Genomic DNA, 20,804 nt, shown 5'->3' with positions numbered 1-20,804 from the left:
ACATGTGCATCAGTAAGTGGTCCCCGAGTTAGAGACTTCGTGAAAGGACCACATCCCCCACCCAGTGCTTAGCTTAGTACCCCTGGTCCCCACACAGCAAGAAAACTCTTTCCCGAGGCCTCAGATCCCAGGTCAGTTTCTCCAGCTGCTAATGTCACAACTCCAATGAGGATTAAGAATAATGACACTGGGGGCCAGCGCTGTGGCACAGCGGGGAAAGCTGCCGCCTACAGTGTCGGCATCCCATATATGCACCGGTTTGAGTCCTGCCTGCTCCACTTTTGATCCAGCTCTCTGCTATGGCCTGAGAAAGCAGTAGAAGATGGCCCAAGTCCTTGGGCCCCTGCATCCACGTGGGAGATCTGGAAGAAGCTCCTGGCTCTTGGCTTTGGATCGGCGCAGCTCCGGCCGTTGCAGCCAATTGGAGAGTGAACCAGCAGATGGAAGACCTCTCTCTCTGCCTCTCCTTCTCTCTCTGTGTAACTCTGACTTTCAAATAAATAAATAAATAAGTCTTTAAAATAGTAATAATAATAGTGACACTGGCTTACATGTAAACGAAACTTTTAAACAGTGTTCAGGTCCTGAGACCCCGGTTTCCTTTCCACATGTTTCTGCCACATAGACTGCTTCTCATAGAGTCACACATCTCGAACAACAAAAACACCCTGCCTTTGGATGTTTAGGTATTGGTAGACTTTTTCTGAAAACACAACTGGGATTTAAAAAAAAAAAAAAAAAAAAAAACGGTCCTAAAGAAACTAGACTAGACTAGACCAGTCATTTATGTCAAGAGTTTCAAAGTCCAAGCAAGAGCCAAACCTGAACGGTGGTGACTGGCTTCTCTGCTTCAGGTGTTTCCTCCGAAAACAAAGGTTCAAAATCATTCATGCTTTCCACGTCTTCCAGAGCCGGCTCCAGCTGCTCCAGGTCAGGGGTCTAAGAATAGAACAGAGCAGAATAAACAACACGGAACCTGTACCTTCAGCAAACCTAGCTCTATTAGTCAGTGCCATCAAAAAGAACTGGGATCGTGCCCAGTGTCCTACAACTTTACATTAAAACAATGAAGAATTTTCTAGGCTATTTAAAACACACACACACACACACACACACAAGAATACCATGACTAAATGACTACGGGGCAGGAATTGTAGCCCGGTGGGTTAAGTTGCCACCTGAGACACTGGCGTTCCCTAGCAGTGACTGGGCTCAAAGCATCTGCTTCTGGCAGGCAACAAAGATGGCTCAACCCATGTAGGGGAAATCAAGAGGGGAGTTTCTGGCTCCTGGCTTGAGCCTGGCTCAGGCTTAAGTGAATAAACAAACATTAAAAACAAAACAAAAAATTTAGAAAACCACACTACAAAGCCAGGAATGGACTATTTCTTAAAAAAAAAAAAAAAAAAAAAAGATTTATTCGAAAAGTCAGAGTTACACAGAGAGGAAGAGACACGCACAGAGAGATCTTCCCATCCACTGGTTCACTCCCCAAATGGCTGCACCGGCCAGAGCTAGGCCAGGCTGAAGCCATAAGTCAGGAGTTTCTTCCAGGTTACCCACATGGATACAGTGGCTTAAGTAGTTGGGTCATCTTCTGCTGCTTTCCCAGGAGCATTAGCAGGGAGCTGGATTGGAAATGGCGCAGCCAGGTCTTGAACCAGTGCCCATACAGGATATGGGGCTTTACCTACTACACCACAACACTGATCCCTTTTTTAAATTAAAGATTTATTTTATTTATTTGAAAGGCAGAGTTATAGAAAGAGAGAGAGCAATCTTCCATTTGCTGGTCCACTCCCCAAATGGTTGCAATGGCCAAGGCTGGTCCAGGCCAAAGCCAGGAAACAGGAGTTTCATCCAGATCTCCCACGTGGGTGCAGGGTCCAAGCACTTGGGCCATCTATCAACGCTTTCCCAGGCACATCAGCAGGGAACTGCATCAGAAGTGTAGCAGCCAGAACTCAAGCCCATGTGCATACGGGATGCTGGCACAGCAGGCAGCAGCTTAACCCATACAACGCAGGCCTCAAGAATGGATTCTGCTTTCATTCCCTATCTTCTTATTTATGCAAGACTAATCAACCCCTCCCTTCTCTGAAGCCTTCTGAGTGCCAGCTCAAGCTGGGCTGGTGGAAAGTGTCCTGCTGCAGCAGTCACACCACCCACACAGCGCTGGGGAAAGATTGTGTGGCAACTGGTGCCCTACAGAGCAGCTAGATTATTGCAAAATTCAAGAAATCTCTTAATAAATACATGAGCCAGGAGCTGGCACTGTGATGGAGTGGGTAAAGCCACCGCCTACAGGGCCAGCATCCCATATGGGCGCCAGTTTGAGACCTGGCTGCTCCACTTCCAATCCAGCTTTCTACTGTGGCTTGGGAAAGCAGAAGATGGCCCAAGTCTTTGGACACCTGCACCCTCCTGGGAGACCCCAAGGAAGCTCCTGGCTCTTGGCTTCAGATAAGCCCAGCTCTGGATCAACCCAGCTCTGGCTGTTGTGGCCATTTGCGGAGTGAACCAGTGGATGGAAGTCTTTTCCCTCTCTCTCTCCCCTTGCCTCTCTGTAACTCTGCCTTTCAAATAAATCAATCAATCTTTAAAAATTAAATAAATATATGAGCCAACACCAATGAGCTTTACAGCTATTCCCTTAAATACCAGGTCCCCTCCCTGTGCTGGGGATGTGAGCAAATGCCCAGCGTGGCAGGACACCTCCTGTCTATGGAGTCCTGCAGAGCAGGATTCAATGAGAGTGAGCCCATGTCGGGCCTAGACACGTTGGTATGCACCCCCAGTAGAGGGTCTGGGGCACTCTCGTTTTAATTTTAACCTGCACCCAAGCAATTACCTGGGGAGTCATTCTGGAATACATCTCTAATCACCTGTCCTGCCATGTGAAAGGCAGATGAGCCTCACCTTTGGACTCAAAGGGCAGCTGTGACAGGAAGAAAGATTCTGCTGCACCCATAGGAGGAGGCTCTGACAGGGACAGCTCAGAGGAGGCTGTCTTAGGAGGTGGCCTCCTGGGAGCCTCAAGCAGACTCAGTGACACTGACCGTGTGCCCGAGTCCCTCGTACTCTGTGAATGATGTATGTGACCAACATGATCCACAGGATTTCTACACACTTCTCTGGGACTGGTTCATATACTCTGCAAATGCGAACTGGCATTCAAACTCCTTTGCAGTGAGGCGGTGCCCCTCACACACTGGAAAGGTCAACACGGCATACAGGATGGGTGACATTCTCAATCTGTGTGGCACAGACTCTGCCACGTCTAAGGGGATTTTCCTAGGCTCGGAAGTAAACCCCCCACACTCACACACCGGAAGGATCAACACAGCATACAGGATGGGTGACATTCTCAACTCCGTGCAGCACAGACTCTGCCACGTCTAAGGGGATTTTCCTAGGCTTAAAAGTAAACCCACATAAGGAACAGGAACATTTCTTCACCTGAGAGTGGAGGGCAGCAGGAGCCAGCTGACTTATAAAGAGGTATTTGAGAAAGAAGGTGGGTGACAGGACAAGTATCTAACGGCCCATGCTGCTGACAAAGCAGGGAGAGCCATCTCCGCCAGTCCCCAACCAGAGGCAGCGGTACGCACACCCGCAGCCTGCACAGCCTCTTACAACTGCTCAGCTCCAGAATGTTTGCCTTAAGCTGCAATTCCACAAACCATGAGTCTGAGTATGAGAAGTGTAGAAAAGATCTAGCCCAGAGTCAGATAACGTAAGAGATGAACAAAGACTTCAGAGTGGCAGCGAAGCAGCAGAAGTGAGTGACAGGCTGTTTTGCCCAAGCAGGGGCAGCAGAGTGAGGACAGGAACAATGGCCCTGTTGCCTGCAGCCTGGCATCAGGAAGACTCCCAGCACCCCTCACAAGAGAAGAGCCCTGCCACGACAGTGCCTGTGCCTATTCTAACTCGGCACCAACCCAAACTCCTCAAGAAAGGACCTCCAGAGGGTCCCAGGAGAGGATGGGAAATGGATCCCCGAAGTTCCCTTCATCCTGGATATCCACAAGCCAGGAGGCAGGAAGCAGACAGGCTTGAGGCACATGGAGCAGCTCTGAGTGGCAACCAAGGACAAGTGAAAGGTCACAGGGGTGGAGCTGGGAATGGTCCACTCTGAGCAGCTTCTCCTGCAAGTGGGCCATGAACCCAGGGCATGTCGGGTGACAACTGAACACTCTTTCCTTCTAAATTCATGCTCATTTGGCCCCTTCAAGAATTTAGTTGCTTTACTGGGTTGGAAACACACAGATGTCACCTGTATGTAAAATAACTACAGACAGGAGCAGGTGTTTAGCCCAAGCTGAGATGTCTATGTCCCACATCACACCATGCCTGGGTTTGATCCCTGCCTCTGGCTCCTGACTCCAGCTTCCTGCCTGTGTAGACTCTGGGAGGCAGTAGTGACAGATCAAGTATTTGGGCTTCTGCTGCCCACATGGGAGATATAGATTGTGTCCCTTGCTCTTAGCTTCAGCCCTGGCCAAATTCCAGATGACGAGGGCATTTAGAGAGTAAACCAGAGAATAAGAGTTATCTTCCTGTCTGCCTCTCAAGTAAGAAATAGTGATAAATAGGCCGGCGCCGTGGCTTAACAGGCTAATCCTCTGCCTTGTGGCGCAGGCACACCGGGTTCTAGTCCCGGTTGGGGCGCCGGATTCTATCCCGGTTGCCCCTCTTCCAGGCCAGCTCTCTGCTATGGCCCGGGAAGGCAGTGGAGGATGGCCCAAGTCCTTGGGCCCTGCACCCGCATGGGAGACCAGGAGAAGCACCTGGCTCCTGGCTTCGGATCAGCGAGATGCCCCAGCTGCAGCGGCCATTGGAGGGTGAAGCCGCAGCGGCCATTGGAGGGTGAACCAACAGCAAAAAAAAGGAAGACATTTCTCTCTGTCTCTCTCTCACTATCCACTCTGCCTGTCAAAAAAAAAAAATTAAAAAAAAAAAAAAGAAAAAAATAGTGATAAATAAATCTTTTTTAAATTAAAAAGTAACTACAAACAAAAGCAGTGACTTACGAAATGGTAGGAGGTGAAGGCAAATGCTGGGGTCCCTCCTATCTACCATTCTCCTCCCCACTCCCCATAAAGAAGCAGGAATCTGGAGTTTCTTCCCTGGGAATCTCAGCAGCCACTTGCAAGCTCCAGCCAGCATGGGCTGGTGCAAATGATGCCACAGGACTTCCAAGGCAGGATCAGAAAAGGCCAGACAGCTTCCTCCCACCTTCCTCTCCTGAAATACTGGCTCTCTGGCTGCTCTCCCAGAAAGCTACCTCTTGGAAGCCAGCTGCCAGGTGTGAGAAGCCCAAGGCAGGGGAAAGGCCCCACATAGATGCCTGGACCAACTCCTCACTGAGTACAGCCTTGGAAGCCAGACTGAGAAGTGTAAAACCCTCCAGGCAACTCCAGTTCCCAACTGTTCCAAGTCTTCCAGCCAATGCCCCAGGCATCACGGAGCAGAGACCCCATGATACCCTGTCTAATTCCCTGACAATCGCCCATCCAACCTACAAGAACAACAGAAGGGTGGTGTCTCACATGCACCAGATGAGAGAAACAGAGATGGCCCCACTGCCACTGGCAGTCCTGTCTTCAGCTTCCATGTGCACCTCCAAGCAGCTGTGTCAAACCTCGCCCAGTGCTGTTCTCCCTTTCTAACTTCAGCTCTGTGAGTCTTGGCACATCACCTCAGCTGCTGCGAAAGCCAAACTTCCCACCATGTCGCCAGTCCAACGCCTTACTTTCCTGTCAGCCTCCTACTGTTCCATCTTTCCCCAGGGGTCAGCGAACCACACACACCACTGGAACTCTCCCTTGTCCTCCTCCCTCACTGGCCCTCTCTGATCTCGCTCCTTGGCTTTTCTCTACCCCCACCCCTCCCCCACACTCTCCTCAGCCAAGTCCTGGAGCACGCCCCCTGCTGTCCCACAGAGACTTTACAGACTCGGTGCTCCGAACTGACTGAGCTCATGGTCTTCCCCAGCCCGCTCAAGAGCACCACCACCCACTGGTACTGGATCCCAGTTGCACGCCCTCCAACTATGATTTCAGGCAAATCTCTTCGTTCTCCCAAGTCTCTGTCTCCTTATCTGTAAAACGGGAGTGATGATGGGACCTACACACTGAGCCATGAAAATTACCCAGGGCAACTCTTGCAGAAGTGCTTGGCCCAGGGTGAAGCACCTGCCCCGTGCTCCACTCCTGAGCCACTGGCCACTGTGGCTGCTGATCCAGTGGAGGCCCACAGCAGCTCCCTTCTGGATCCTAGGATCCTACTACACATTCTTACTCCTTGTCCCACCTTCTGCCTCACCCCTCTCCAACCCAGCAATCCTAACTGCCACCATTATTTTCCCAAGATGAAGCCTCACCACTCAGCTCAGCACACTGAGGAGGCTGGGATTCTCCGAGGGAGAAGCTGAAGCCTCCCCAAACCTTTCTCAAAAATCCAGGTGGACTTCCACTCCCATTCCTAACACACCTGTAAGCCATATTACAGCACAGCAGGGTGCCACAGCACTGCCCCCCACCCCAACTTTTTTAAGAACCCAAGAAGGAAGGCAGGAATTGTTTCTTAATCACCCCTATGTCCCTGGCACTCGCTGGCATCCCCAGCCCTCAAATTCCCCCCGAGTGAAGACCAAGAGACTCTTGGCTTCAAAAGGCTTCTTCCGCTGTGACAACACAGCACCATTCACCTGCCTGTGCAATGTATTCAAAAAATCTCACCGCATCTCAGAAACGAGAGCGCTTCTTAGCTTCACTACAAACAGGGAGACATCGTTCACTCACTCCAATAAAATGAAGTGGAGAGAGAGGCACCAGCCTCCAACAGAGACCAGACTTCTCCACACTGGCTACAGTCCCCTTGGGCTTGCCAGGGTCCACATGTGCTGTGCTGCCAGGAACACGAACATGACTGCTCCTTTGGAAGTGAGCAGAATGAGTTTGCCAAAGCACATCAGAACAGACACAGCACAGCTCCCTGGAACAGCCCGAGTGGCCAAGAACAAGCAGAAGCCAACTCTGATCTTGGCTGGCAGAGCAAGAGAACGTCCACACTGGGCCCGCTGTGTCTCCCAACAAACAATGATGCGCTCAGCTGTGCCCTCCCCCGCCCTCTCATGCTGCGCCTATGACTGTGAAAAGCAGGCATCTTCAAGATTAAATACTTCATGAAGGATGCTAACAACACCTACTTTGTAACATCCTCACAGGAATAATTCCAGAACCAGGGCTAGAATGAATGGGTCCATAGTAAAAAAAAAAAAAAAAAAAGATTTTTGGAAACACAGCAAATAAAAAAAAACCACCACGGTATTAACCCGGCTCAGCCATTACAGCCCCCACAGAATCTCAGTATGAAATTTGGGCCACACCCTATGGTTTCTCTCCGGCATAAAGGAGCTCAGGCCCTATGGACAGGTGAAGAATGACAGAAACGCAAATGTGGATGAACACGGACAAAGAGAACACGGGTCCAGATTCCAGCAAACCCCAGCTCAAATCTGGAACACAGACCTGCAGCCTGGGTGACGCCAACCAGCAAAGGCACACAGACCAGCCAGGGCTGACCTGGGATGCTAGGGGAGGGAGCTCGAGCAAAGGTGCCTTCTCCCCAGGGTCCCACACAATGCAGTGTGTGTATTCGCTGCCTGTTCCTTCCTCACACTATCCATGGCCTGGGGACACGAGGCGGAGAACGCTCGGCTGAGGGCAGGGACCGCGAATGAGCTTCCGGCAGCGAGCTGGAGCTGCAGGAGCTGGCTTCTCGCCGGGCCAGAGATAGTTCTGACATCTTCGCTCTACACTCAGCACCACGGGCACTGACTTGGATTTTTCCACACTATGGTTTCCTTCTAAAATCACAGGCAGTTAACAGTCCAAAGAGTTGATTTAAAACCAAAACTCCAGGGGCCAGGGCTGTGGCAGAGCGAACAAAGCCGCTGCCTGCAGTGCCAGTTCAAGTCCCAGCTGCTCCTCTTCCAATCCAGCTCTCTGCTGTGGCCTGGGAAAGCAGTGGAAGGTGGCCCAAGTGCTTGGGCCCCTGCACCCACGTGGGAGATCCAGAAGAAGCCCCTGGCTCCTGGCTTCGGATCAGCAGAACTCAGGCCATTGCAGTCATCTGGGGATTGAACCATCGGATGGAAGACCTCTCTCTCTCTCTCTCTCTCTGCCCCTGCCTCTCTGTAACTCTGCCTTTCAAGTAAATGAATAAATCTTAAAAAAAAATATCCAGGGCTGGCGCTGTGGCACAGCAGGTTAAAGCCCCAGCCTGCAGCGCTGGCATCCCACACTGGCGCTGGACGGAGTCCAGCTCCACCTCTAATCCAGCTCCCTGCTAAGGAGCCTGAGAAAGCAGTAGAGAATGGCCCAAGTCCTTGGGCCCCTGCACCCATGTGGAAGACCCAGAAGAAGCTCCTGGCTCCTGGCTCCAGATCAGCTCAGCTCAGCTCCGGCCATTGCAGCCATTTAAGGAGTGAACAAGCAGATGGAAGACCTCTCCCCCCCCCCCACCCCCATCTCTACCTCCCTCTGTAACTCTTTCAAATAAAACAGATAAATAAATTAAAAAAAAAAAAAATACAAGCTGGTCTGGTGAATTCTGCCTCAAATGTATCACAGAGCAATGAATAAACTTCTCTGTTTTAGAATTCTAGGAATAATGAATTCATGAAACAACGTATAGAATTCTTACATTCTGTTCCAGTTCTAAAGACAGGGGACCCCATCAAGGACTTCTGGGCTGAGAATGGCCCAAAGGCCCCCTTCACCAGGCAGGCCTCCAGGTGTCAAGGTCTGGACTACCACTGGGGCCTACCTCAGCTCCACCGCCTGTCTCTTTGGTGGCATCACTCACAGTCTACTGGCAGGGACAGAGAGGAGAAAAAGAGACAGTAAGGGGCCGGCACTACAGCACAGTGGCAGGTAAAGCCACCGCGTGCAGTGCCAGCATCCTATATGGGCACCAGTTCAAGTCCCAGCTGCTCCACTTCCAATCCAGCTCTCTGCTATGGCCTGGGAAAGCAGCAGAAGGTGGCCCAAGCCCTTGGGCCCCTGCACCCACATGGGAGACCCAGAAGAAGCTCCTGGCTTCTGGCTTTGGATTGGGAAGTGAGTGATCAACTAGAATTCATGGAATAATGCATTAGAGGAAGTGACAGGGTGTGCCTAACTGGCAAAGGACCACCACAACAGTGGGTTCTGATCAAGGCAGCACCACACAGGGGTCTAAGAATGCTCTTCTTATTCTACACACATACTACCCCTCCCAGGGGGCTAGAAGGCTACAGTGTGAAATGCCTGTGGCCAGAACTTCACTTGGTACAAGGTCAATGTCACTGCTGTCCTTACCCACGCGCCTGCAGACATTACTCATCATTTGTTACAACCCCTATGACACTCAGCCTTCTCAACAGACTCTCTACCCTTAGGGAGGGCTTCTCTCTCTAAATGACCCTGTAGGACCTCCCACTCAAGACCCTCGGTCACCTCTGGTTTGCTGTCCACCACATCCACCTCGAGGTTTACTTCCGCTTGAAGGATCTTCTGCTTAGCTTGCTCCACTGCCACACTGAGCTTCTGAATGTAGGACTGCAGCTCTTCCGGGGAGTCCATGTTCAGCTCGATGAGAGCTTTGTGAAACTGATCCATCTGACCATCCTCTAGAAGTTCCTGAAATCGGAACAGCCACAAATCACGCTCAAGACAAACAGGAAGCAAGGAGAAGGTACTTAGAAGCCAAACAGGGTAGAACTGCAGCAGGAGGGGCTCCCAGAGCCCCCAACTGCCCTCACTGACTTATACCTGCGGCTCCTTCTCTCCAACTATCTCCACACTACAGCACCTCATGGTCTCAGCACCCCTTGATTAGACCAAACTGCTATAGGGTGACAAATGTCAGAAATGCTGTTACCTTCAGGGGCAGTCAGGTGGGGAGAGTTACCAACTGAGGAACCAGAGAGAGGCTTCTGGGATGCTGCCAGTGTTTATTTGAGAGGCAGAGTTACAGAGAGAGAGAGACAAAGAGAGGTCTTCCATCCGCTGGTTCACTCCCCAAATGGCCACAACATCTGGGGCTAGGCCAATTCAAAGCCAGGAGCTTCTTCCAGGTCTTCCAGGTCTCCCATGTGGGTATAAGGGCCCAAGCACTTGGGCCATCTTCCACTGCTTTCCCAGGCCATTTGAAGAGAACTTGGTCAGAAGTGGAGCAGTTGGGACTTGAACCAGCACCCATATGGGATGCCAGCACTGCAGGTGGAGGCTTAACCTACTACACCCCAGAGCCGGCCCCAGGGATGTGTTTCTTCAGCTGATGCACACACAGGTGTGTCTGAGTTTGTGAAAATGAATCAAGTCTACACTGAAAATCTGTGCACTTTGCATCAGCTGTGCTACACTCAAAGTTTAAAAAATAAATGAAATGTTAAGACAAAAATAAGTCCATAAAGTGGAGGAGGCCTACCCCTCTCTCAGGGCTACCTGCTGCTAAAGTGCAACTGATGACCCTGGGAATGCTTCTGGACATCAAGGAAGCCGTCGACGGCCACTGCTTTTACGGGCGAGCGTGTGGGAAGGCGGCTTCACCTGCACATACAGCAGTCTGTCCAGCCGCTCCTGATCCAGCTGCAGCTTCTCCTCCCGCCGCCGCGCGTTCAGCTCCTGCAGCCTGCGCAGCTGCTGCTGCCGCCGCTCCTGCTTCTCCTCAGAGGTCAGGGTGCTGCCCAGCAGCTTGCTGGAAAACGGCAGCTGCATCTTGTGGACGTTGTTCTCGTAGTAATCAGGACACCGCCATTTCTGCAACTCTTCAAACAACAGTTCTGCAGGTTATGCATGGAAACACTAAGACCGCAGACACAAACGAGCCAGGCCCAGAGCTCCAGGCACCGGTGAGACGTAGAATGCTCCCTCCCCCAGCCTCTGGCCCACTCGGTCAGCTAAACACAGCCCTTGAGCCAGCAGGCCTGCACTGCAGTAAGAGCTCAATCCGCTTCCTCAGGCTGAAACGACACAAGGAAGCCTGGACCACCAGAAACGAAGGAAGAGCAACAGAACTGAGGGGGATCTGGTCAAACATCAGCCCGACCGCCTCGTGAGTGCGTGACTATCAGTGTCAAGGAGTCTCCACCGGATGTAGACCTAACACAGGGGCAGGTCTGGCGTGTACGGGGAAGGACACAGGAGTCTGTGCAGTTCCCACCTTTCTACATTCCACTTGCAGGGAGAGTCCTGATGCTAAGTAAACTGGAAAAAAAATCAGTTCCTCCCCTCTCTAAAGCTACCCCTGAAAAAAACTGAAGATACAATAAAACATGACAGATAAAACAAAACACCAAAAAAAGTTCAAACAACCTAAAAGAAGGCAGAAGAAACAGAACAGAGACAACCACACACACGTGTGCACACACATGCATACACACGCTAAAAAAAAACGGTGGACCTAAATCAAACATATGAATAAACTGTAAGTGGTCTTAACATACCCATTAAATGAATGACATCAGGGATTTTTAAAAGGTGATCCAACTATTGCAGTGCCAGCATCCTATATGGGATGCTGCTTTTCAAGTCCCTGCTGCTCCACTTCCGATCCAGCTCTCTGATATAGCCTGGGAAAGCAATAAAAGATGGCCCAAGTCCTTGGGCCCCTGCACCTCATGGGAGACCCGGAAGAAGCTCCGGGCTCCTGGCTTCAGACTGGTACAGCTCTGGCCACTGCGGCCATTTGGGGAGTGAACCAGTGTATGGAAGACCTTTCTCTCTGCCTCGTTCTCTCTCTGTCTGTAACTTTACCACTCAGATAAATAAATAAAATCTTAAAATATATACATATATATATATATATATATATGTTTGAAACTGAGTTAGAGAGAGAGATCTTCCCTCTGCTAGTTCACTCCACAGAGGGCCAAATGGCCAGGTCAAAGATAGGAGCTCAATTTAGGCCTCCCATGTGGGTAGCAGAGACCCAAACATTTGGACAATCCCCTGCTGCTTTTCCCAGGCTATTCCTGGGGAGTTGGATAGGAAGTGAAACAACAGGGACATGAACTGGTGCAGATATGGGATGGCAGTGTCGAAGGTGGTGGCTTTACCTACTATAGCACAACACCGGCCCGACAGCAGGCTAATTTTCTTTTTTTCAGATTTTTATTTATTTGAAAGGTAGTCACAGACAGATAGGAAGAGACAGAGAAAAAGGTCTTCCATCCACTGGTTCACTCCCCAAATGACCACAATGGCCAGAGCTGAACCAATCTAAAGCCAGGAGCCAGGAGCTTCCTCAGGGTCTCCCATGTGGGTGCAGGGGCCCAAGGATCTGGGCCATCTTCCACTGCTTTCCCAGGCTATAAGCAGAGAATTGGATCAGAACTGGCACTCATATGGGATACTGGCACTGCACACGGAAGCCCAGCCCACTACATTATTGCACCAGCCCCATAGTTAGCTAATTTTTAAGTTGATAATTTTGTACGGCCCATGAATGATGTTATAAATATCCAAATGGCACTTGGCAGAAAAAAGTTCCCTGCACCTGCCTTAAGGAGCTGGAGTTGGGCCAAGCCAAAGCCAGGAGCCAGGAATTCAATCCAGGTTTCCCACGCGGGTGGCAGAGACCTAAGTACTTGAGGCATCACCTGCTGCTTTCTAGGACACACATTAGCAGGAACCTGGAGTCAGCAGTAGCACTGGGATTCAGGTTTTCCAGTACAGGGTGTTGGCATCCTGAGAGACATCTTAACCACTACACCAAACACCCACGCAAAAGCAACACATTTCTAAGTAATCAATTGAAGAAAGTCCTTAAAAACAATAGAACATATCTCGGGGCCGGCGCCGTGGTATAGCAGGTAACTCTAACCCTAACCCTAACCCTAACCCTAACCCGTAGCACTGCCCTGCAGTGCCAGCATCCCATATGGGCACCGGTTCACATCCAGGCTGCTCCACTTCTGATCCAGCTCTCTGCTATGGCCTGGGAAAGCAGTAGAGGATGGCCCAAGTCCTTGGGCCCCTGCACCTGCTTGGGAGACCCAGAGGAAGTGCCTGGCTCCTGGATTCAGATCAGTGCAGCTCTGGCTGTTGTGGCCATTTGGGGGGTGAACCAGCAGATGGAAGACCTCTCTCTCTCTCTCAAACTCTGCCTTTCAAATAAAATAAATAAATCTTTAAAAAAAAATAGAACATATCTGAAGTCAATAAAAATTAAAGTAAAACACGTCAAAACTCATGGATGCAAGCAAAGCAGGGCTGACAGGGAATTCTTGGCATTGAATGCATTACTCAAGAAGAGATCTCGTAATCACCTGAGCTTTTACCTTCAGACACTAGAAGAGCAAAATAAACATAAAACAAATAGAAAAGAAATAATGAGATGAAAGTAATGAGGTTACACAAATATGTCTATGTCTGTAAAGAAAGGGAATTCATAGCTGAAAACCTTCAGCAAAGGAACTCCCTAGGCTCAATGGTTCCACTGGAGAATTCTGCCAAACATTTAAAGGAACAAAAAAAGACATTTATTTACACAATTTTTTCCAAAGAGCACAGCTTTCCAATTCCTTTAACAAGACCAGCATCACCCTGACACTAAAATCACAAAAAGATAGTACAAGAAAACCAGTATTGTGGCTCAGTAAGTTGACACACCAATTGCGATACCAACATCTCACGTTGCAGTAAGTCCTGGCTTCAGGACAACTGCTCAGCTTCTGATCTGGTTTCTTGCTAATGTACCTCGGAAAGCAGAAGCTGGTCCAAGTGCCTGGACCCCTGCCACCCAAGTGGGAGACAAGGATGGATTTCCTGGCTCCTGGGTTCAGTCTGTTCAAGACCTGGCTGTAACAGGCATTTGGGGAGTGAATCAGCGGATGGATGATTTCTCTCTCCCTGTCTTTCCCTCTCTCACTGTTGCTCTGCCTTTCTTTCTCCTTTTGTTTTGTTTTTTTTTTTTTAGAGTTTTATTTATTTGACAGGTAGAATTATAGACAGTGAGAGAGACAGAAAGAAAGGTCTTCCTTCCGTTGGTTCACTCCCCAAATGGCTGCTACGGCCAGCACTGCACTGATCCAAAGCCAGGAGCCAGGTGCTTCCTCCTGGTCTCCCATGCAGGTGCAGGGGCCCAATCACTTGGGCCATCCTCCACTGTCCTCCTGGGCCATAGCAGAGAGCTGGACTGGAAGAGGAGCAACCGGGACTAGAAACCAGTGCCCATATGGGATGCCAGCACCTCAGGAGGAGGATTAACCAAGTTAGCCACGGTGCCGGCCCCATTCCTCTGCCTTTCAAACAAATCTTTCAAACAAATCTTAACATGAGTTAAACCGTGACTTGTGACACCTGCATTGTGTATCAGAGGGCCTAGTTCGTGTCCCAGCTACTCCAGGCTTCTGATCCAACTTCTTGCTTATATACATCATAGGAAACAGCAGAGGATGGCTAAAGGACTTGGGTCCCCTGCCACCCATATGGAAGACCCGGATGGAGTTTCCGGCTCCTGGCTTCAGTTTAAGCCAGATCCAGCTGTTACAGCCATTTGGAGAGTGAACTAGTAGATGGAAGATTTCCCTTTGCCTTTCAAATAAATAAATTTTTTTTTTTTTGACAGGCAGAGTGGACAGTGAGAGAGAGACAGAGAGAAAGGTCTTCCTTTTGCCGTTGGTTCACCCTCCAATGGCCGCCGTGGTAGGTGCGCTGCAGCCGGCACACCACACTGATCCAAAGCAAGGAGGCAGGTGCTTATCCTATCCTGGTCTCCCATGGGGTGCAGGGCCCAAGCACTTGGGCCATCCTCCACTGCACTCCCTGGCCACAGCAGAGAGCTGGCCTGGAAGAGGGGCAACCGGGACAGGATCGGTGCCCCGACCGGGACTAGAACCCGGTGTGCCAGCGCCGCAAGGTGGAGGATTAGCCTAGTAAGCCGCGGCGCCGGCTCAAATAAATAAATCTTAAAAAAACAAAACTCACGGGGCCAGCGCTGTGGCGTAGTGGGTAAAGCCACCGCCTGCAGTGCTAGCATCCCATATGGGCACCAGTTCGAGTCCCGGCTGCTCCACTTCTGATCCAGCTCTCTGTTATGGCCTGGGGAAGCAGCAGAAGATGGCCCAGGCCAGCGACGTGGCTTAACAGGCTAATCCTCCGCCTTGCGGCGCCGGCACACCAGGTTCTAGTCCCGGTCAAGGTGCCAGATTCTATCCTGGTTGCCGCTCTTCCAGGCCAGCTCTCTGCTATGGCCCGGGAAGGCAGTGGAGGATGGCCCAAGTTCTTGGGCCCTGCACCCGCATGGGAGACCAGGAGAAGCACCTGGCTCCTGGCTTTGGATCAGCACGATGCGCCGGCCACAGTGGCCATTGGAGGGTGAACCAACGGCAAAAAGGAAGACCTTTCTCTCTCTCTCACTATCCACTCTGCCTGTCAAAAAAAAAAAAAAAAAAAAAAAAGAAGAAGAAGATGGCCCAAGTCCTTGGGCCCCTGCCCCTGCTTGGGAAACCCGGAGGAAGCACCTGACTCCTGGCTTTGAATCGGTGCGGCTCCAGCCATTGTGCCAATTGGAGAGTGAACCAGCAGATGGAAGACCTCTCTCTCCCTCTCCTCCTCTCTCTGTGTAACTCTTTCAAATAAATAAATAAATCTTTAACAACAACAACAACAACAACAAACTCACAAAGCTATAACAGAAAAAAAAAGTCAACTTTTTAAAAAGTCAATAGCAGATGGGGCCAGCGCTGTGACGTAGTAGGTAAAATTGCCGCCTGCAGTGCTGGCATCCCCTGTGGGTGCCAGTTCAAGTTCCGGCTGCTCCACTCCCATCCAGCTCTCTGCTATGGCCTGGGAAAGCAGCAGAAGATGGCTCTCTGGTATGGCCTGGTAAAGCATTAGATGATGGCCCAGGTCCTTGGGCCCCTGCACCCATGTGGGAGACCCGGAAGAAGTTCCTGGCTCCTGGCTTTGGATCGGCACAGTTCCAGCCATTGTAGCCAACTGGGGAGTGAACCAGCGGGTGGAAGACCTCTCTCTCTCTGTGTAACTAAGTTTCAAATAAATAAATAAATCTTAAAAAAAAAAAAAAAAAAAGGCAATAGCAGAGTACCTGGAGAATAGAGAAGCAGGTGCAGGGAGAGCTGGGTGTGCTTCAGCTGTGTCTCCAGCTGAACACCTAACTCCCTGGCCTAAATGCCATCCATGCTTTCTCTCCAAATCTGCCTCCCCAACTTCTCTGTATCCCAGGAACAACAGGTGCTTAATAAATGCCTTCTGAAGTCAAATATGGTTTTCACCACAATTTAAAAAAAGGCAGGGGAGAGGGCCTCTTCCCTTCGGGAGCTCACTGCTGGTCAGCTGAAGTCAGCCCCTTCAGTGCCAACCAGAGACTCTGTGGAACCCAGTGGAAGTCACAGTGGTACTGTCTATGCCCCTTCGGGTTTATGTCAACTATCTAAATGTATTCTATTTTTACATTTGTGTGACAAATTAAACTGAAGTAAAATACAACCGACAGTTTAAGATAAGCTTGAAAGATAGAGACGTATTTCTGAAGCACAAACTCTATTCTAAAGGTGGTTTTCAAACTTAAGCCATTTGTAATCCAGCATGTCTGCTCCCTCTTCAAAACGTTCACCTTCTGGAGAAGAGTTGAAAGTTGTGCAATTTCAAGTCCTGCCTTAGAGGCAAAAGCTACTGTTTGTGAAGGAAACAGACTTCTGCAAGTTCATTGAACAGCTTAAGAAAGTAAATACCAGAAAGGGGAAAGGCTGCTAGTAAAAGCAAAAAAAAAAACCAAAGTAAGCAAGGGTCGAAGAGCCCAGGGAGACAGCAGCACACTGACGCTGAGCCGTGTCCTCTGCACTACCTTCCACGTAGTCCTCGGCGATGTAGCTGTGCTCCTGCAGGATCTCCTCCATGCGGCTCAGGGTGATGGCTGCCAGGTGCCCAGGGTACTTGAGCTGCAGGAGACGCTGGAGGTAGCCAGCTGCTTGGCTTCCTCCAAGATTGATGCGCTTGCAGTTTCTAGCATCTAACCTACAATCAAGCATAGAAAACAGCACTGACGTTTTTGGCAACACAGTGGAGAGAATGTGCGGCATCTTAACAGAAACAGGATAATTTACCAGACAAACAGCCCAGCAGGGGGAACATAAAACCTTCCAGTTGGACTCCAAAGTTCCCTTGGTCCAAGCCCTCACTCAAAGCAGGAATTCCTCGTCTGTTACCAGACAGTCACAGACTACCTACCATCAGGAGATGAGAGTCAATGGGAAGAACACACGCCCTGTGCCAGGCCTTTATTTCATGCGTTTCTTAGGCTCTGGTCCTGGGACCAAGTAGCTTAGAATCAGCTGGGGAAAATGTTAAAGGAGCCAATTCCCAGGATTCATTTGCTTGGATGCATATTTCAGCAAGCTCCCACCTGACTCCGGTCCATGCCAGCATTTGAAAATTCCTGTCCTCGACCCTCCACTGCCGCTGAAGGAAACACATCAGTAGCTACACACACGCTGGCTTGCTGGCATCCAAGGGTCTGACCCCTTTCACAGGAACTGAAGCACGGAGCCACCCTAACTTATCTTCTTAATGCGAGAAGGTAAGGACAGCAGAGCACCAGGTGCTCAGTGTAAGGTATGGAAATGCCACTGCTGTACCACATCTCACCAGCAGATGTCAGCACAGAACAGGACATCCGCCAATCTGATCAGGTCTTGGCCTCCAGCAAAAATAATTTCCTCTCAATATAACAAAGATAACGTGCTTGTTTTCGTTTTGCATATCTGCTTACCCAAAATGGAGAATCCATATTTCCTAAGTCCTTGGTAATGCCTAAGAATTACTACTGTCTTCACCGATTTTCATGGAAACTTCAGGAAAAAAAATCCCAGCATAGATCTTAAATTCAATAGCATTTTTTTTTTTTACTTAAATATTCAGACTGCTTTACAGTCCACAATTCAACCCTGAGAAATTCGATTATCCCAATCCTATATGGTAGGAAATTAAGAAAACAAAACAAAACAAACGGCAAAAAAGGGAAAGAAGAAAGAAAGGAACTGAGGACCTCCGTACTCTTAGCAGGGCTGCAAAGCCACACATTGAGCTCCCTGCCTATGATGCACATCTCTTTGTGCAAGGCCAACAAGCTTCTCAGGAGGGCACGATGCTGCCTTGTCTCTCATCACAACGAAAGACCAACTACAAAGTGGGAACAGATTTTAAATAAGAAGCAAATGACACCTGCATTTATTCAATTCAGAAATATTTACAGAGGCTGGCGTTGTGGCACAGTGGGTAAAGCCGCCACCTGAAATCCTGGCCAGCATGCAATATGGGTACCAGTTCACATCCTGGCTGCTCCACTTCCGATCCAGCTCCCTGCTACTGGCCTGTGAAAAGCAGCAAAAGATGGCCCAAGGGTTTGGGCCCCTGCCATCCATGTGGGAGACCCAGATGAAGCTCCTGACTCCTAGTTTCAGCATTGCCCAGAGTTGGCTGTTACAGCCATTTGGGGAGTGAACCAGTAGATGGAAGATCTGTCTCTCCCTCTGTAAGTCTTTCAAAATAAATAAATCTTTTTTTAAAAAAAAAAGAAATATTTATAAGTGTCTACTATGAGCCCAACCCTGTACCCTAAAAGAAAGAGCTAAATGACAGAAATTAAAGAGATTTAAATCTTTTAAAAAAATCTTAAAAAGAAGAGTGACTCGAATACAAAGATGCTCCAAATAAAATGTATTCAGATTATTTATTCAAAATATCTTGTTGAGTGCCTACTACCTGTAGCTAATATGTTAGGTATCTCCCCATAAACAAGAATTACAAAGCGGCAGAATTACAGAGGTTGACCAAAGAGGCCCAAGTCCCTCGGGAGGTCACAGAGCACAGGTGAAGGACTCGCCCCCACTCCCACAGTAGGGCTGGTGAAAGCTAAGCCCAGACACTCAGTTCCCAGTCTCCTCCTCACTCTTTCCGCTCTGTCTTCAAAGTAGGCAATAAATAAACGTTTCTCGGCCACTTCTCGAAACGGCGATCCAACGCCCCAGGTGCAACTCACCTGCCATCTAGGATGGGTAAGATATGCGTGCACTGGTATCCGGAGGAGATGATGAGCCCACTGGAAACGGCCTTCTTCGGCATGTTGTGGTAGAAACTGAAGAGGCTGTCTATTCCGTAGGCGACCTTGGGGATGCCGTAGCACTCGAAAAGCAGCTCAGACATCATCTGTCGCGAGTACAGGGGGTTGCACACGGCTTCTGTCAAAACTATGGGGTGATCCACACAGCCCTATTTTGAAAGAAAGGACAAGCGAGTGAGTGTAAGGCATAGAGGGACCCCAACTCCTTACTGCACAGCTCAATTTGCCTTTGGTCTCTAGTATAAAAAACCTGACCACGAGCAGCGGTGAAACTCATCACCTCCACTAGAGGGCGTTGTGGAGAAACGTGAGATCAAGTCCCATCCAAACTGTGAGCGAAGTGTGATGGCTCCACCTGGGAACGGCTCCGAAATCCAGCTGCTTCTGAAGCGGCCCTCGGCCACCATGCAACAGCGTCCCGACCCGTCCCCCGGGTGCCACCGTGAGCCCCCAGCCCCTTCTCATGAACGCCCCCGCTCTGCTCCACGCCGGCAATGGCTCCCGCCTACAAAGGGTGCAACCGGCCCCTCACCGCCTCTCGGACCCCCTCTTCCCGGTGCTCTCCCCTCACTCTGCCTGCCCTGCATCCAGGCTTAGGGCGCACGGCCGCCTCGGGGCCTTTTCCCTCTGACTGGACTATTTTCCCGCCAATATTCATGGAGCTGCATCCCTCAAACACCTCCCCTCCTTCAAGTCCTTGCTCAAACATCCCCTCCTCCCCGAGTTCTACTGAACGAATCTAACCCCTTCCCTCTCGTGTACGGCGGCAGAATCTACCATTGAACCCTATCGTTCGCCGTTTTTCATACTAGCTCCAGGAAGTTTAGCGTGAGGGGCACGGAAGCACTCCAAGCACCCACGCGTTGCTAGTACGTGAGTTAACCCACAAACAAGCACGTGTGCCCGGATGCGCGCTCGCTGCTCTCTCCCCTGGGCCCAGGACGGAGCGAACACACAGCAGGTGCTCGGCTGACGGACCGAGGACGATCGGAGCCCCGCGGAGCGCGCCCAGCCCGCCCCTCACCTGTGAGGAGACACCCAGGTGCTGGAAGCTGTAGTCCAGCAGCAGCTCCTGCAGTTCCAGGTTGACCGGCACGTTGCGGTCGAAGGGCGAGCGCAGCATCCAGCGCAGCGGCTCCAGGCTGCCCAGCGCGTTGCCTACCTGCGGGCCCGCCCCGCCGCGCGCCCCGCCGCGCCCGCGGGCGCACACGGCGCGGAACTGCAGGCGCGGCTCGGGGCCCGGGTCCGGCCCGGGGCACGCCCAGCCGGCGCGGGCCTGGAACGACCCGTTGTCCAGCACCAGCGGCACCGGCTGCGGCCCGGGAGCCACCGGGCCGGCCTCCAGCACCGGATCCGGGGCCGCACGGGCATCGCGGAAGAGGTACACGTTCGCCGCCATGTTGGCGCGCCCTCGGCCCCGCCCTTCGCAGCAGCGTCCGCCCAGGCGCCGCGAAGCCCCGCCCCCACGTAACGCCAGGACGCCGTCTCCGCCCACAAAACCCGGACAGCCGCTCCGCCTGCCCCCCGCCTGCTGGGCTAGGCGGCTTTGGACTAGGACCGGTGCCAAATCCCTGCTGTTGCTTAACCTCGGCCCCAGCACCTTATGAATGACCGTGCTCCTCGGCTGCAGCCGGAATCCTGAACCAGGAGGTCCCGCCCCCGTCAGG

General features: G+C 50.9%; 1 protein-coding gene across 1 annotated transcript in view; it reads right to left on the bottom strand.

Moving 5' to 3' along the window:
- The window catches only part of ACTR5 (actin related protein 5), a 28,439-nt gene extending 7,903 nt beyond the window's left edge, over nt 1-20,536 (bottom strand). Inside the window, exons 1-6 of the mRNA XM_062204196.1 lie at nt 20,162-20,536; nt 19,057-19,286; nt 16,864-17,033; nt 10,602-10,819; nt 9,507-9,689; nt 823-939 (exon numbers count right to left, since the gene is read on the bottom strand). Of these exons, the coding sequence (XP_062060180.1) occupies nt 823-939; nt 9,507-9,689; nt 10,602-10,819; nt 16,864-17,033; nt 19,057-19,286; nt 20,162-20,536 (1,293 nt within the window). The remainder of the gene's footprint in view (nt 1-822; nt 940-9,506; nt 9,690-10,601; nt 10,820-16,863; nt 17,034-19,056; nt 19,287-20,161) is intronic.
- Between the last annotated feature and the right edge of the window lie 268 nt (nt 20,537-20,804).

This window comes from Lepus europaeus, chromosome 10 (assembly GCF_033115175.1).
Source record: "Lepus europaeus isolate LE1 chromosome 10, mLepTim1.pri, whole genome shotgun sequence".
In the NCBI taxonomy this organism is placed as follows: domain Eukaryota; kingdom Metazoa; phylum Chordata; class Mammalia; order Lagomorpha; family Leporidae; genus Lepus; species Lepus europaeus.
Note: the sequence above shows the minus strand (reverse complement) of the source record. Positions and strands in the feature narration are given on the sequence as shown.